The 14,554-nt window shown below is 47.3% G+C and overlaps 2 protein-coding genes across 4 annotated transcripts in view; both read left to right on the plus strand.

The window, feature by feature from the left end:
• Nucleotides 1–1,654, plus strand: part of MX2 (MX dynamin like GTPase 2) — a 44,826-nt gene extending 43,172 nt beyond the window's left edge. The window contains exon 14 of the mRNA XM_030806261.1: nt 703–1,654. Coding sequence (XP_030662121.1) covers nt 703–945 — 243 coding nt within the window. The 3' untranslated portion in view covers nt 946–1,654. The remainder of the gene's footprint in view (nt 1–702) is intronic.
• Nucleotides 1,655–13,548: 11,894 nt separating this feature from the next.
• The window catches only part of MX1 (MX dynamin like GTPase 1), a 36,281-nt gene continuing 35,275 nt past the window's right edge, over nt 13,549–14,554 (plus strand). For 2 of the 3 annotated variants that reach the window (XM_030805970.1, XM_012501726.2), the window contains exon 1: nt 13,549–14,358. The gene's annotated coding sequence lies outside the window, so the exon portion shown is untranslated. Of the gene's footprint in view, nt 14,493–14,554 lie in introns of all 3 variants that reach the window. The other variant, XM_030805968.1, reaches the window with a different exon arrangement.

Below are 14,554 nucleotides of genomic sequence, written 5' to 3' on the forward strand. Positions count from 1 at the left end.
TTACAAAATTACTATGATCAGAATACAGCAAAATACAACAAACGTCAACGATAGTGACTATAAACCAGCTTTCCTTGGTGTTCAGAAGGCACTAACGTGCCACGCTTGCCAGCGCCACAGGATAGGAATGAAATTTCCTTTCCCTAGATTCTGTGACCCAATGAACTTTTTGGCCTCTGACTGTCTATCCAATATGCAAGTAGCACTGTGCCCAGGAAGAAAAAATAGCCTTTAAACTGCAAAGACACCCACCTCCCGAAGCCCTTTCGCACTCAGAATAGAGTGGTTTCCCTGCCACGGGCACCTGGCTGCCAGGCACACTGGCTGTGCCTATGAAGATGGAATGAGGGGAGGATTCCAAACGGCCCTGGTGCACACCCAGAAGGGAGCCAGGGGAGTCCTGGGCTGGGGGCGGAGTTTCTCCAGCAGGGAGGAGCTGTGGGGATGCCCAGAGGTGATACGGGCTTGCTAGCCTACCAGGGGGCTTCTTAGTGCTAGAGGGGATGCCTGGAAGTAAAGAGGGGTCACTGCAAATAGAACCTTCATGGGGCTTGATGCTGACCACTGGAGTGGAGTTGGGCGAGGCCACCAGGGCTTCGCAGGGTGACCATGTGCGCACCCAAGAACTCCATGACTTCTCTCTGCAACCACAGGCCTTGGGCTGAGACCACTCCAGCAAACCCTTCTTTCTCCCTCTTCCAGGAGACCAGCAAACGTCTCGCCAACCAGATCCCATTTATAATTCAGTATTTTATGCTCCGAGAGAATGGTGACTGCTTGCAGAAAGCCATGATGCAGATACTACAGGAAAAAAGTCGCTATTCCTGGCTGCTTCAAGAGCAGAGTGAGACTGCCACCAAGAGAAGAATCCTTAAGGAGAGAATTTACCGGCTCACTCAGGCGCGGCACGCACTCTGTCAATTCTCCAGCAAAGAGATCCACTGAAGGGCGGCGATGCCTGTGGTCGTTTTCTTGTGCGTCTCAATCGTTCTAAGGGGAGTCGGTGCAGGATGCCGCTTCTGCTTTGGGGCCAGACTCTTCTGTCACTATCTGTGTCCATCTCTACTGTACTCCCTCAGCATCAGAGCATGCATCAGGGGTCCACACAGGCTCAGCTCTCTCCACCACCCAGCTCTTCCCTGACCTTCACGAAGGGATGGCTCTCCAGTCCTTGGGTCCTGTAGCACACAGTTACAGTGTCCTAAGATACTGCTACCATTCTTTGCTAATTTGTATTTGTATTCCCTTCCCCCTACAAGATTATGAGACCCCAGAGGGGGAAGGTCCAGGTCAAATTCTTCTTTTGTATGTCCAGTCTCTTGCACAGCACCTGCAGCATTGTAACTGCTTAATAAATGACATCTCACTGAACGAATGAGTGCTGTGGAAGTGATGGAGATACCTGAGGCTATCGCGCAAGCCCAGGCCTTGGGCATTTAGTGACCATTAGCTGGTCCCTTTCAGATCCAGTGGCCATGCCCCCTGCTTCCTATGGTTCACTGTCATTGTGTTTCCCAGCCTCTCCACTCCCCACCAAGAAAGGAGCCTGAGTGATTCTCTTTTCTTCTTGTTTCCCTGATTATCATGAGCTTCCATTGTTCTGTTAAGCCTTGAAGAGGAATTTAATAAAGCAAAGAAACTTTTTAAAAATGTAGCCGGGTTCAGTGACTCATACCTGTAATCCTAGCTACTCAGGTGGCTGAAGCAGGAGGATCCCTTGAGCCCAGGAGTTTGAGGCTGCAGTGAGCCACAACTGCACCATGCACTACAGCCTGGGTGACAGAGTGAGAGTGAGACTCTGTCTCTGAATACACACACACACACACACACACACACACACACAGAGAGAGAGAGACAGAGAGAACTTCACACCAGTGATCATCATGATGGGTCATTTTCTTTTCTTCTTCGTATTTTCCTGTATGTTCCAAATGATGAACATATAGATTCCTTAATAAAAAGACAATAGAATAAATATCATTACTGATTTGTTTTAAAACCCAAGTTTGAGATGGAAAGAGTGCCTCAAAATCATTCAGCTTTGTTCAGGGGTACAGACAAGAAAGATTACATGAATTTCTTTCTTCATTTGCTGTAAAAGATGTCGGAAAAGAAAGTTCAAGTCAAAAATCACAGCTTGACCAACATCCCCAAGAGGTCTCTTGCAGAGGTCTCTTTGATTTGTGTTCAGATGCTAGTGTATTAGTCTGCTATAGCTGCCATAACAAATATCACATGCTGGGTGGCTTAAGCTACAGAAATTCATTTCCTCCCACCTCCAGAGGCTGGAAGTGTCTGAGATCAAAGTGTTGCTAGGTTTGGTTTCTCCTGAAGTTTCTCTCCTTGGCTTGCAGACTGCCACCTTCTCACCAGGCCTATGCTTGGCCTCTCTCTTTTCTCTTACAAGGACCCCAGTCCTCTTGAATCAGGTCCCCACCCTTAGGGCTTCATTTAAGCTTGATCACCTCTTTAAAGACCCTACCTCCAAATGCAGTCACATTGGGAGTTAAGGCATCAACATAGGAATTTGAGGGTGGGGGCATAATTTGTTCCATTACAGCAAGTAAGAAAATAGATGTGTGCATTCTGAACACAAAACTCCAGCAATGACCAAAAACTTGGAAAAAGGTATCTCTAATTCAAAAGCAGCAGATCTGGCCTGAAGCAAACCAAATGATCGTGGAAAGGCTGACATTGATTGGTTGCTTGCAATCCTCCAAACGTGGAATTTGGGAATATATTCCAGTTACCTATTGCTGTGTAACAATCACCCCAAAACTTAATGGCTTAAAACAGCAGATGTATTCTTTCTCTGGATTCTGTGGGAAGTCTGTGTTGTTCCCCTGCGTGTCTCACCTGGGCTCACCCATGCATCACAGTCACACAGAAGCTAGACGAGGCTGGGAGGTCCAAGGGAGCCTCACTCTTCAAACTACATTTCCATAAGGAACACTTGGGTTTCATTAGCACTGATTTCCAAAATTAAGAATGTCAACCTAAAAGGAAGAAGCTGGCTATTTTTTTTTTTTCAGAGGGAAAATGGTGGGTAAGAGGCAGGACTAATGTGCAGTTTCCACTTGGATGGATAGAACAGCATGTGGAGACTCACATTATGAGCTTTTTCTCCAAGAACCACTGCAGGAACATACCAGGAAAACCAAAAGAATTCACAGACCCTTTGAAAGAGGTGGCTTGTCACTGCAAATACTGCAACACAGCCGAAAAACTGTGAGCAGCCGAAATGTAAGAGGGGAAAGCATCTCCAAACACACATCCCCTCTCCCAAAAATCCAGATCATGGGGGAAGGATTTAACAGTACCTAGAGCTGAAATAAATTTAGAGAGCTGAGTGAAATATAAAGTAGTAGAAGCAGTGGGAAGAGCCCTTCAGGCACTCCTGGTCCCCAGGGAAACCCAGGGAAGCCATTTCTGACTTTAATCTCACAGGGGTCCCTGGGGAGGGCAGCCAGTGGAAGTGGGGAAGGGCCACAGGGAAGGAGACTTCCAGCTGAACTTTGTAATAATGCTGATTGTGAATTTTCCTGGACAGCATCCAGGGCAGGGAGAAGGGGAAATGGGAAGTGCAGGTAGGAGCACAGAAGCCATGACAGGTGGGGAGGGGCGTGGCCTGAAAACCCTGCTTGCTTTCTCAACAGGGAGGCTTGTAACCTGGGGCAAGACCTCAGTCCTGTGCACTAGAGGCCTGGATATAAATTCGGCTCTGTTGGATGTTGGGGGAGCATGGTGGGAGTGAGACTGGCCTTCTTGGCTGCATGGAAGCTGGATGAGGCCTGTCACTGCCAGCTTTCCCTCACCTTCCTGGTGTCCTGTATGACACAGCAGAAGCAGACATAATCACCCTGGGAATGTATCTCCATAAGCCTGAGAAGCACACCCCATCACCCACAGCAGCCATAACAAGCTCTGCCCAAGGAGAAGCTCCGCCTAACCCTGCCCCACCTGATGGTCTTTCTCTACCTGCCCTGGTATTCAAAGACAAAAGCCATAACCTCGTGGGAGCTCTATGGCCCCACCCGTCACTTAAGAAACAGAAATACTTGTCCAGGCAACCTTAGGGCAAGCTTGTATCCTCCCTATACTATGGCAGCTATTGCCCTCTTTGTAGCGCCACCTCTTGGCTGGAGGCCAACCCACTCAAGCCATTACAGCAACTCATAACAGAACAACCCTGCCCCAAGAGAAAAAGAAAACAGCAGCTAATTCCACTGCCTGTAATATCCTGGCTAGCCAGAGGTCTCGAGTCTGTCCACGTGACAACTTCACTGCTAGCATAACCAGCATTTGAGAAAACCAGCATACTAAACAAAATTACAAGCAAGGACACTCACAGAGTCCACTTCACTCCCCTGCTACCTCCACCAGGGCAGGTGCTGGTATCCGTGGCTGAGAGACCTAAAGACGTATCACATCACAGGGCTTTTTTCAGACACTCTCAGTACTAGCTCAGAGCCTGGTAGCTCCGCTGGGTGGCTAGACCTTGAAGAGTAATAAAAATCACTGCTGTCCAGCTCTCAGGAAGCACCATCCCTAGGAGAAGGGGGAGAGCACCACATCAAAGGATCACCCTGTGGGACAAAAGAATCCAAACAGCAGCCCTTGAGTCCCAGATCTTTCCTCTGACATAGTCTGCCCAAATGAGAAGGAACCAGAAAAACAATTCTGGTAATACGACAAAACAAGTTTCTTTAACACCCTCAAAAGATCACACCAGCTTATCAACAATGGATCCAAACCAAGAATAAATCTCTGAATTCCTAGAAAAAGAAATTAGAAGGTTGATTATTAAGCTACTCAAGGAGGCACAAGAAAGGTAAATACCAACTAAAAGAAATTTACAAAATAATACAGGATATGAATGAAAAAATCTCCAGAGAACTAGATAGCATAAATAAAAAACAATCACAACTTCTGAAAGTTGAAGACACACTTAAAGAGAAATGGAAAATACACTGGAAAAAGTTTCAACAGTTGAATGAAACAAGCAGAAGAAAGAACTTCAGAGCTCAAACACAAGGCTTTCAAATTAACCCAATCTGACAAAGACTAAGAGAAAAAATAATTGTGATGAACAAAGCCTCAGAGAAGTTTGGAATTACGTTAAACAACCAAACTTAAGAATAATTGGTGTTCCTGAGTAAGAAGAAAAATATAGAAGTTTGCAAAACTTATTTGAGGAAATAATTGAGAAACAATTACCTGACATTGCTAAAGATCTAGACATCCAGCTACAAGAAGCTCTAAGAACACCTGGGAAATTCATTGCAAATAGATCATCACCTGTGCACATAGTTGCCAGGTTATCTAAAGTTAAGACAATGGAAAGAATCTTAAGAGGTATAAGGCAAAAGCATTAGGGTGAAAGAAAAACCTATCACATTAACAGCAGATTTCTCAGCAGAAACACTACAAGCTAGAAAGGAATGGGGTCCTATCTTTAGCCTCCTTAAACAAAATAATTATCAGTCAAGAATTTTGTATCTAGCAAAACTAAGCTTCATAAATGAAGGAGAAATAGTCTTTTTCAGACAGACAAACGCTGAGAGAATTCACCATTACCAAGCCGGCACTACAAGAACTGCTAAAAGGAATTCTAAATCTTGAAACAAAACATGGAAATACACCAAAATAGAACCTCCTTAAATTATAAATCTCACATGGCCTATAAAACAGCAACACAATGGAAAAAAAAAAAAAGGTATTCAGACAACAACTAGCACAATAAATAGAATAGTACCTCACATCTGAACACTAATGTTGAATGTAAATGGCCTAAATGCTTCATTTAAAAGATACAGAATTGCAGAATGGATAAGAATTCAACAACCAAGTATCTGCTGTCTTCAAGAGAAACACCTAACGCATAAAAACTCACAAAACTTAAGGTAAAGGGGTGGAAAAATATATTCCATGCAAATAGACACCAAAAGCAAGCAGGAGTAGCTATTCTTATACCAGACAAAACAGATTTTAAAGCAACAACAGTTAAAAAAAAAAAAAGACAAAGAGGCACATTATATAATGATAAAAGGACTAGTCCAACAGGAAAATATCACAATCCTAAATATATATGCACCTAACACTGGAGCGCCCAAATTTATAAAACAATTATGACTGGACCTAAGAAATAAGATAGACAGCAACACAATAATAGTGGGGGGATTTCAATACTCCACTGACAGCACTAGACAGGTCATCAAGACAGAAAGTCAACAAAGAAACAACGGACTTAAACTATACCCTAGAATAAATGGACTTAACAAATATGTACAGAATATTCTAACCAACAGTATACATTATATTCATCAGCACATGCAACATTCTCCAAGGTAGACCATATGATAATCACAAAACAAGTCTCAATAAATTTAAGAAAATTGGAATTATATCATGCACTCCCTCAGACCACAGTGGAATAAAATTGGAAATCAACTCCAAAAGGAACTCTCAAAACCATGCAAACACATGGAAATTAAATAATCTGCTGCTGAATGATTGTTGGGTCAAGCATGAAATCAAGATGGAAATTAAAAGATTCTTTGAACTGAATGATCATAGTAGTGACACAACCTGTCAAAACCTCTGGGATACAGCAAAAGTGGTGCTAAGATGAAAGTCCACAGCATTAAATACCTACATCAAAAATAGACAAGCACAAATGGACAATCTTAAGTCACATCTCAAGGAACTAGAGAAATAAGAACAAAACAAACCCAAACCCAGCAGAAGAAAAGAAATAAAGATCAGAGCAGAACTAAATGAAATTGAAACAAAAAAATTCAAAAGGTAAATGAAACAAAAAGCTGGTTCTTTGAAAAGATAAACAATATTGATAGACCATTAGCAAGATTAACCAAGAAAAGAAGAGAGAGTATCCAAATAAACTCAGTCAGAAATAAAATAGGAGATAATACAACCAATAGCACAGAAATACAAAAGATCATTCAAGGATACTATGAACACCTTTATCCACACAAACTAGAAAATTTAGAGGAGATGGATAAATTACTGGGAATATACAACCCTCCTAGATTAAACCAGGAAGAAATAGAAACTCTGAACAGACTAATAACAAGTAGTGAGATTGAAATATTGGCAATTTGAAAACTTGAAACTATTCTAAAAGATAAAGAGGGAATCCTCCCTAAATCATTCTATGAAGCCAGTATCACCCTAATACCAAAACCAGGAAAGGACATAACAAAAAAAGAAAACTACAGACCAATATCCCTGATGAAATATGTAAAAATCCTCAACAAAATACTAGGTAACCAAATCCAACAGCATATCGAAAAGAATCCACCATGGTCAGGTGGGTTTTATACCATGGATGCAAGAATGTTTTAACATACGCAAGTCAATAAATGTGATACACCACATAAACAGAATTAAAAACAAAAATTACATAAGCATCTCAATAGATGCAGAAAAAGCATTTGACAAAATCCAGCATCCCTTTATGATAAAAACCCTCGGCAAAATCAGCATGGAAAGGACATACCTTAAGGTAATAAAAGCTATCCATGACAAACCCACAGCCAACATTATACTGAACGGGGAAAAGTTGAAAGCATTCCCCCTGAGAACTGGAGCAAGATAAGGATGCCCACTTCCACCACTTCTATCTATTCAACATCGTACTGGCAGTCCTAGCCAGAGCAATCAGACAAGAGAAAGAAATGAAAGGCATCCAAATCAGTAAAGAGTAAGTCAAATTGTCACTGTTCACCAATGATATGATTATATACCTAGAAAACCTTAAAATACTTGTCCAAAAAGCTCTTAGATCTGATAAATGAATTCAGTAAAGTTTCAGGATACAAAATCAATGTATACAAATCAGTAGCACTTCTATACACCAACAGCAACCAAGCTGAGAGCTGAGAGTGAAATCAGGAACTCAACCCCTTCACAATAGCTGCAAAAACAAATGAACAAACAAACTTAGGAATATACTTAACCAAGGAAGTGAAAGACCTCTACGAGGAAAAGTACAAAATCCTGCTGAAAGAAATCATAGACGTCACAAACAAATGGAAACATATCCCATGCACATGGATGGATAGAATCAATATTGTGAATACGACTGAAGGGGTGGGTTGCCCTCCACACCTGTGGGTGTTTCTCGTTAGGTGGAACGAGAGACTTGGAAAAGAAAAAGACACAAAGTATAGAGAAAGAAATAAGGGGGCCCAGGGGACCAGCGTTCAGCATATGGAGGATCCCGCCAGTCTCTGAGTTCCCTTAGTATTTATTGATCATTCTTGGGTGTTTCTCGGAGAGGGGGATGTGTCAGGGTCATAAGATAATAGTGGAGAGAAGGTCAGCAGATAAACACGTGATCCCGCCAGAGATCACTTTAGGAGGCCGAGGCGTGTGGATCACCTGAAGTCAGGGGTTCGAGACCAGCCTGGCCAACATGGTGAAACCCTGTCTCTACTAAAAATACAAAAACTAGCCAGGCGTGGTGGCGCATGCCTGTAGTCCCAGCTACACAGGAGGCTGAGGCAGGAGAATCGCTTGAACCCAGGAGGTAAAGGTTGCAGTGAGCCGAGATCGCTCCACTGCACTCCAGCCTGGATGACAAGAGTGAGACTCCATCTCAAAAAAAAAAAAAAAAAAAAAAAGATTTTGAGGGCAAAATATTTTGCTTTCCTTCAATGGCTGGGCCACCTGTACACAGTGCCTGAACCCAGGTCCTGCAGCCCCCAGCTCGGCTCTCCAAAGCTCACCAGTATCAAAGGATTTCGGCTTCTACTCCTCCCCGCAGGGCTCTCTGGTGAGACCCAGACAGACATAAAGGAAAAGTCCGGCCTTGACCTTGAGGGCCAAGAGCAACCGCATCCGACGCCAGCGCTCTCGTGCCCAGTTGCCAAGGGGTCACCTGAGGAAGGCCCTTAAAATACAGGTGCTAATGCAGGGGTCTTGGGATGGCCCCGGACCCTTCATTTCTAATAATTTCCGAGGTGAAGCCAATGCTGCTGTTCCAGGAATCACCCTTTGAGAAGCACGGGTCTATACCACACGCACAGAAGAGGAAACGAAACGAGGCAAAGGGAACCAGTCCTTGTACTCGCGCCCAGGCAGGACAAAGCGGGCAAGGGTGGGGGCGGGGTCACGGGCGCGGGCGCGGGCAGGCGGACGGACTTGCAGGCAATGCAGCCGGGAGGATGGGCAAGTTGTGGGATGCTCCGCCGTTCCGCGACCACCCGCCTCCCGGGCCCAGCAGAACCGGGTCCAGGCTGGGGGAGGTGCGAGTGGTGTTTGTGAGCGACACCGGCCCCTCCTTGTGGCACCGCCCCCTTCTTCCCCGCCCCCTGGATTCTGAAGCCTGAAGTCCTGCAATTTGACTTTTCCTTTCGGGAAACCAGGGAGCAGAAATGAAACTGAAACTGAATTGTCTGGGAAATTCGCGATGGGGGCAGGGAGGGCAGGGAGAAGTAAGCCCAGTGGAGGACCCCGAGGCCCGCGTTTGCAGGACCAGGGCCGGCCTTCCGATTCCCCATTCATTCATTCCAGAAGCACCGAACCACGCCGTGCCCGGATCCCAAGTGCAGCGACACCCAGCGTGGGCCTGGGGCTGCCGGTTGACCCGGTCCTCAGCCTGGTAGCAGAGGCCAGGCCAGTGCCACAAGTCCAGGCTCCACTGGGCCCTGCCTGTCCAGGAGCCTGTGGTGTCAGGCACGTAAGTCCACCTGGGCCTGGAGGAGGACAGCTGTGCAAAAGAAAATAACATCTCAGGACCCCCAGACTCCTTATGCCAAGGGAAACATCGAGCCTGGGAACTAAGCCATCAACCCTGCCATTCCTTTTCCCAAACAGATCCCTGTTAGAGGCGCATCCAGAGCAACTCCATCTTAAAACGAGGCTGATACCTACTGGGCTGCATTCCCAGACGGAAAAGGTATCCTAAGTCACAGGGTGAGACAGGAAGTCAGCACAAGGTCGTAAAGGTCATAAAGACCTTGCTCACAAAACAGGTTGCAATAAAGAAGCTGGTCAAAACTCACCACAACCGAGATGGCCACGAGAGTGACCTGTGGTTGTCCTCATTTTTACACTCCCACCAGCGCCATGACAGTTTACAAATGCCATGGCAACGTCAGGAAGTTACCCTATATGGTCTAAAAAGGGGAGGCATGAATAATCCACCCTCGTTTAGCATATCATCAAGAATAACCATAAAAATGGGCAACCAGCAGCCTCCAGGGTTGCTCTGTGGAGTAGCCATTCTGTTACTCCTTTACTTCAGGCAGGGGAGATGAATTTCCCTTTGAGCCCGTGGACAGAGGGCAGCCTGGCAGAGGGACGGGCATCAACAAAGCCTCTGAGTGTGACCTGGGTGCTGAGTTCAGGGATGGCAATGGGGGGACTGAGACTGGATCAGAAGTTGCCTGGAAGAAGAGAGGGCCATTCTCAAAGTATAAGAGTGTGAAACTTACCTGGTAGAAAAAAAAAAAAAAGAGTAACTGCCGTTTGTTTAATAGAGCGCACATCCTCTGCAATTCAGGTGGGAGGTTGTGAGCTTCCTAAGTACAGAAGCTGCCTCTTGATTTCAGCATAGCAAGGAGGTGCTGAAGAGCACAGGTTTGGAGAATAATCACCTGGATTGGAACCATAGCTCTACCAATATGGAACCCAGCTCCTGAGGCCTCAGTCTTCTCATGGAGAACATGGTGTGATAATCCTGCTCCGGGAGGGTGGCTGTTAAGGTGAGTGATTGCACACGAGTCCCTCTAGCTGATGTTACCGGGCGGTCCTTGTTTTTAGAGCTCCCAAGATGGCGGCGGGTGGCTTCCAAGATGGCGGCAAGCCTCTTGTTCTCTGACCTGGGGTTCTTGGCTTCACAGATTCCAACGAATGGAATCTTGGGGCATGCGGTGAGTGTTCTCCATTAGGACGAACCCGGCACTTAGCCATGCAGGAACGAACAATGGCAAGCCTTTAGCCCGATCGGGAGCGGCAATGGGTGCCTTGCTGGATCAGGAGCACAGCGGACACCCTGCCGGATCCAGAGGGTTGGAAATCAGTGGCGGGTCTGTGATGGCGGCAAACAGCAGCGGACAGCAAACAGCAGTGGTGGATGGCAGGTGAAAGCTCAGCTCCAGCCATAACAAACACCGACCAGAAGAGTGTGCAGTTGCAAGATTTAACAGAGTGAAAACAGATATCTCATACAAAGGGAGGGAACCCAAAGGCGGTTGCCATTGCCGGCTCCAATGCCTGGGTTTATATCTCCATCACTGTCCCTTCCCCTGTGCTCTCAGGTGATAGATGATTGGCTATTTCTTTACTTCTTGTTTTTGCCTAATTAGTATTTTAGTGAGCCCTCTTTACTACCTGATTGGTTGGATGTGAGCTAAGTTGCAAGCCCTGTGTTTAAAGGTGGATGTGGTCACCTTCCCAGCTAGGCTTAGGGATTCTTAGTGGGCCTAGGAAATCCAGCTAGTCCTGCCTCTCACTGACACCTAACACATACTACATGCTCAGTAGACATGAGCTATTATTGCATGACTGCTGAATTACACCCCAAAACAACCACCTATACTCCCCAGGGCCCTGCCATATCATATGCATATTAGAGGCAATGAAGCACCAAAATCTAAGGCCAGGGAGGGACTGGGGTGGGCAAAGGAAATGCCTAGGGCTTTAAAACTTAAGGAGGCATTGCAGCAACTGGGAGTGAGCTATGTGTGCTGTGTTTCCTGGGCAGGGCGCCTCACTGCCCTTCCGGGTCCTACCCTGGCTGAGGCTGTGCCTCTATCTGGTTATCAGTTGCCTGCAGCTCTTTCTGATTTTGTTCGTGAACAAGGGCCTTAGGGGAAGCCTCCCGCTGTTGGAAGCAGCAGCAGCATCACCCAGAGTGAAGTCTCTGTTCACATGAGTGCCAGCTCTGCTCACACCTACCCTGGGTTCCCAAGGCACTGTTCCTGCTTCAGAAAGCATCAGCTCCATCTGCTCACAGCCCCTCAGGATGTGCTGTTGCCTGGGTTCTTGACTAGGAAGTAACAGGCCCAGAGGGGTTGAGTGTGTGTGTGTGTGTGTGTGTGTGTGTGTGTGTGTGCTGAGGTGAGGTCATCGCTAATTCCTGGGAGAACTTGTGTTCCCCTTGGATGAACGCCTTGGATGAAGAACCCCTTGGATGGGGTTGCCCAGCCCTAGGAGTGGATCCTGCAAAGCAAAATAGACTTCAGCACAGGGAGCAGGCTGGGGGGCTCCTCCCCGTCTTGTAGGTGCAACAGTATTGAATTTGATTTGAACCAGGTTTCCCCTGACCCCAGGACCTAAAGCTGGGGCAGGTTCTGGGCCTTGGGGTTGGTTGGGGGTGACCCTTCCTAATCATGGAAGTCTTTAGTGGGGGCTTGTAAGGGACTATGAGCTGAGCTAAGGAGAATGGAGGTAGGGTGCCAACTCTCATGCACGTCCGTGTGAAGAGACCACTAGACAGGCTTTGTGTGAGCAACATGGCTGTTTATTTCACCCGGGTGCAGGTGGGCTGAGTCCAAAAAGAGTCAGCAAAGGATGGTGGATTATCATTAGTTCTTATAGGTTTTGGGATAGGCAGTGGAGTTAGGAGCAATGTTTTGGGGGGCAGGGGGCGGATCTCTCAAAGTACATTCTCAAGGGTAGGGAGAATTACAAAGAACCTTCTTAAGGGTGGGGGAGATTACAAAGTACATTGATCAGTTAGGGTGGGGCAGGAACAAATCACAATGGTGGAATGTCAGCAGTTAAGGCTATTTTTACTTCTTTTGTGGATCTTCAGTTACTTCAGGCCAGCTGGATGTATACGTGCAAGTCACAGGGGATGTGATGGCTTGACTTGGGCTCAGGGGCCTGACACCAACCGCTCCCAAAGGGAAATGCCGTCTCCCACTCGCAGCCAGTGAGCCAGGAATGAGAGCTCCCAAAGGGAGGGCCACCCATGGGTCTGCTTGACGCAGCCCTCCCCAACCCCTTTCATCCGTTCCAGTAAAACTCTAGCCAAGGAAGACAAAGAGACCTGTGGAGACCAAAAGAGAATTTTTTCTTTTTGGAGACGGAGTCTCGCTCTGTCGCCCAGGCTGGAGTGCAGTGGCGCAATCTCGGCTCACTGCAAGCTCCGCCTCCCGGGTTCCCGCCATTCTCCTGCCTCAGCCTCTCCGAGTAGCTGGGACTACAGGCGCCCGCCACCACGCCAGGCTAATTTTTTTGTATTTTTTAGTAGAGACGGGGTTTCACCGTGGTCTCCATCTCCTGACCTCGTGATCCGCCCGCCTCGGCCTCCCAAAGTGCTGGGATTACAAGCGTGAGCCACCGCGCCCGGCCAAAAGAGAACTTTTAATTCGGGCCGACAGCAGGCTCATGCCCAAAATGGCTGCCAACCCCAACAAAGAAAGCAGCTTGCTTATACGTCGTTTGAGATGGGAAAAACAAGGTAGGATACAGGTTTCAGACAAAGACAGTAAATCACTTAACCCATGACAATTCTGAGGAAACTGGCGATTTAGTTATACTGACTAGTCATCATCCAAGCTGAACTAGAGTTGGAGGCTGGGGTCCGGAGGCGGGTGATAAGCTTTCGAGATAAGCTTGCATCTGCAACTCCTTATAATGCTGGGAGGGGCTGCTTAAAATTTTAGCCTATGTGCTACTTCTAAATAGCTTATACTAAATGTTAACTATTACCTATGTTATGTTTATTATTTTAAGCTTTATTATTACTATTTTATTTATTTTATTTTCCTTCCACACACCCGTTTCCACCCTGGAGAGACCAGATGAGCCAGATTCCAGGGAGGCCTAGAAGTGGGCAAGGGGAAACGGGAAAGGAGGAAGATGATATGGGTGCGTCTGGTTAGGGGTGGGAGTGCTGGACGGAGTTCGGGACAAGAGGGGCTCTGCAGCCATTGGCACACAATGCCTGGTAGTCCCTGCTGGTGCTGGGATCATCCCAGTGAGCCCTGGGAGGGAACTGAAGACCCCCAATTACCAATGCATCTGTTTTCAAAACTGACGGGGGGAAGGGCATGCCTAGGTTCAAGGATATGTGCAGGCTTGGATGACTCCGGGCCATTAGGGAGCCTCTGTTGCACCTTGATCCTCAGACGGGCCTGATGAGACGAGCTTCTGATTCAGCAGGCCTGGGTTCGGCCCCGAGAACCAGCGTCTCCCGCGAGTTCCCGGGAGGCAGCTGCTGCAGGAGCGGGGCCAGGAGCTAGGTTTCGTTTCTGCGCCCGGAGCCGCCCTCAGCACAGGGTCTGTGAGTTTCATTTCTTCGCGGCGCGGGGCGGGGCTGGGCGCGGGGTAAAAGCGGCGGAACGAGAGCGGAGGCCGCACTTCCGCACTGCGCGGGGACCGGTGAGTGTCGCTTCTGGGGCCAGTGCCCAGTAACCGCGCTAGGAGCGCGGAGAAGGGCATTGGGAGAGCGGCGTTCGTGGCGGAGACTAGCGCTCCGGAGCACGGGCACGGCGGGGGCACCTTCTCGACTGCTAGTAACAATGATGATCATAGCAAGGGCGCTGATGGGCGGTCTCGGAGCACGCCTGATTCTGAT

This window comes from Nomascus leucogenys, chromosome 25, assembly GCF_006542625.1.
Source record: "Nomascus leucogenys isolate Asia chromosome 25, Asia_NLE_v1, whole genome shotgun sequence".
Taxonomy (NCBI): Eukaryota; Metazoa; Chordata; class Mammalia; order Primates; family Hylobatidae; genus Nomascus; species Nomascus leucogenys.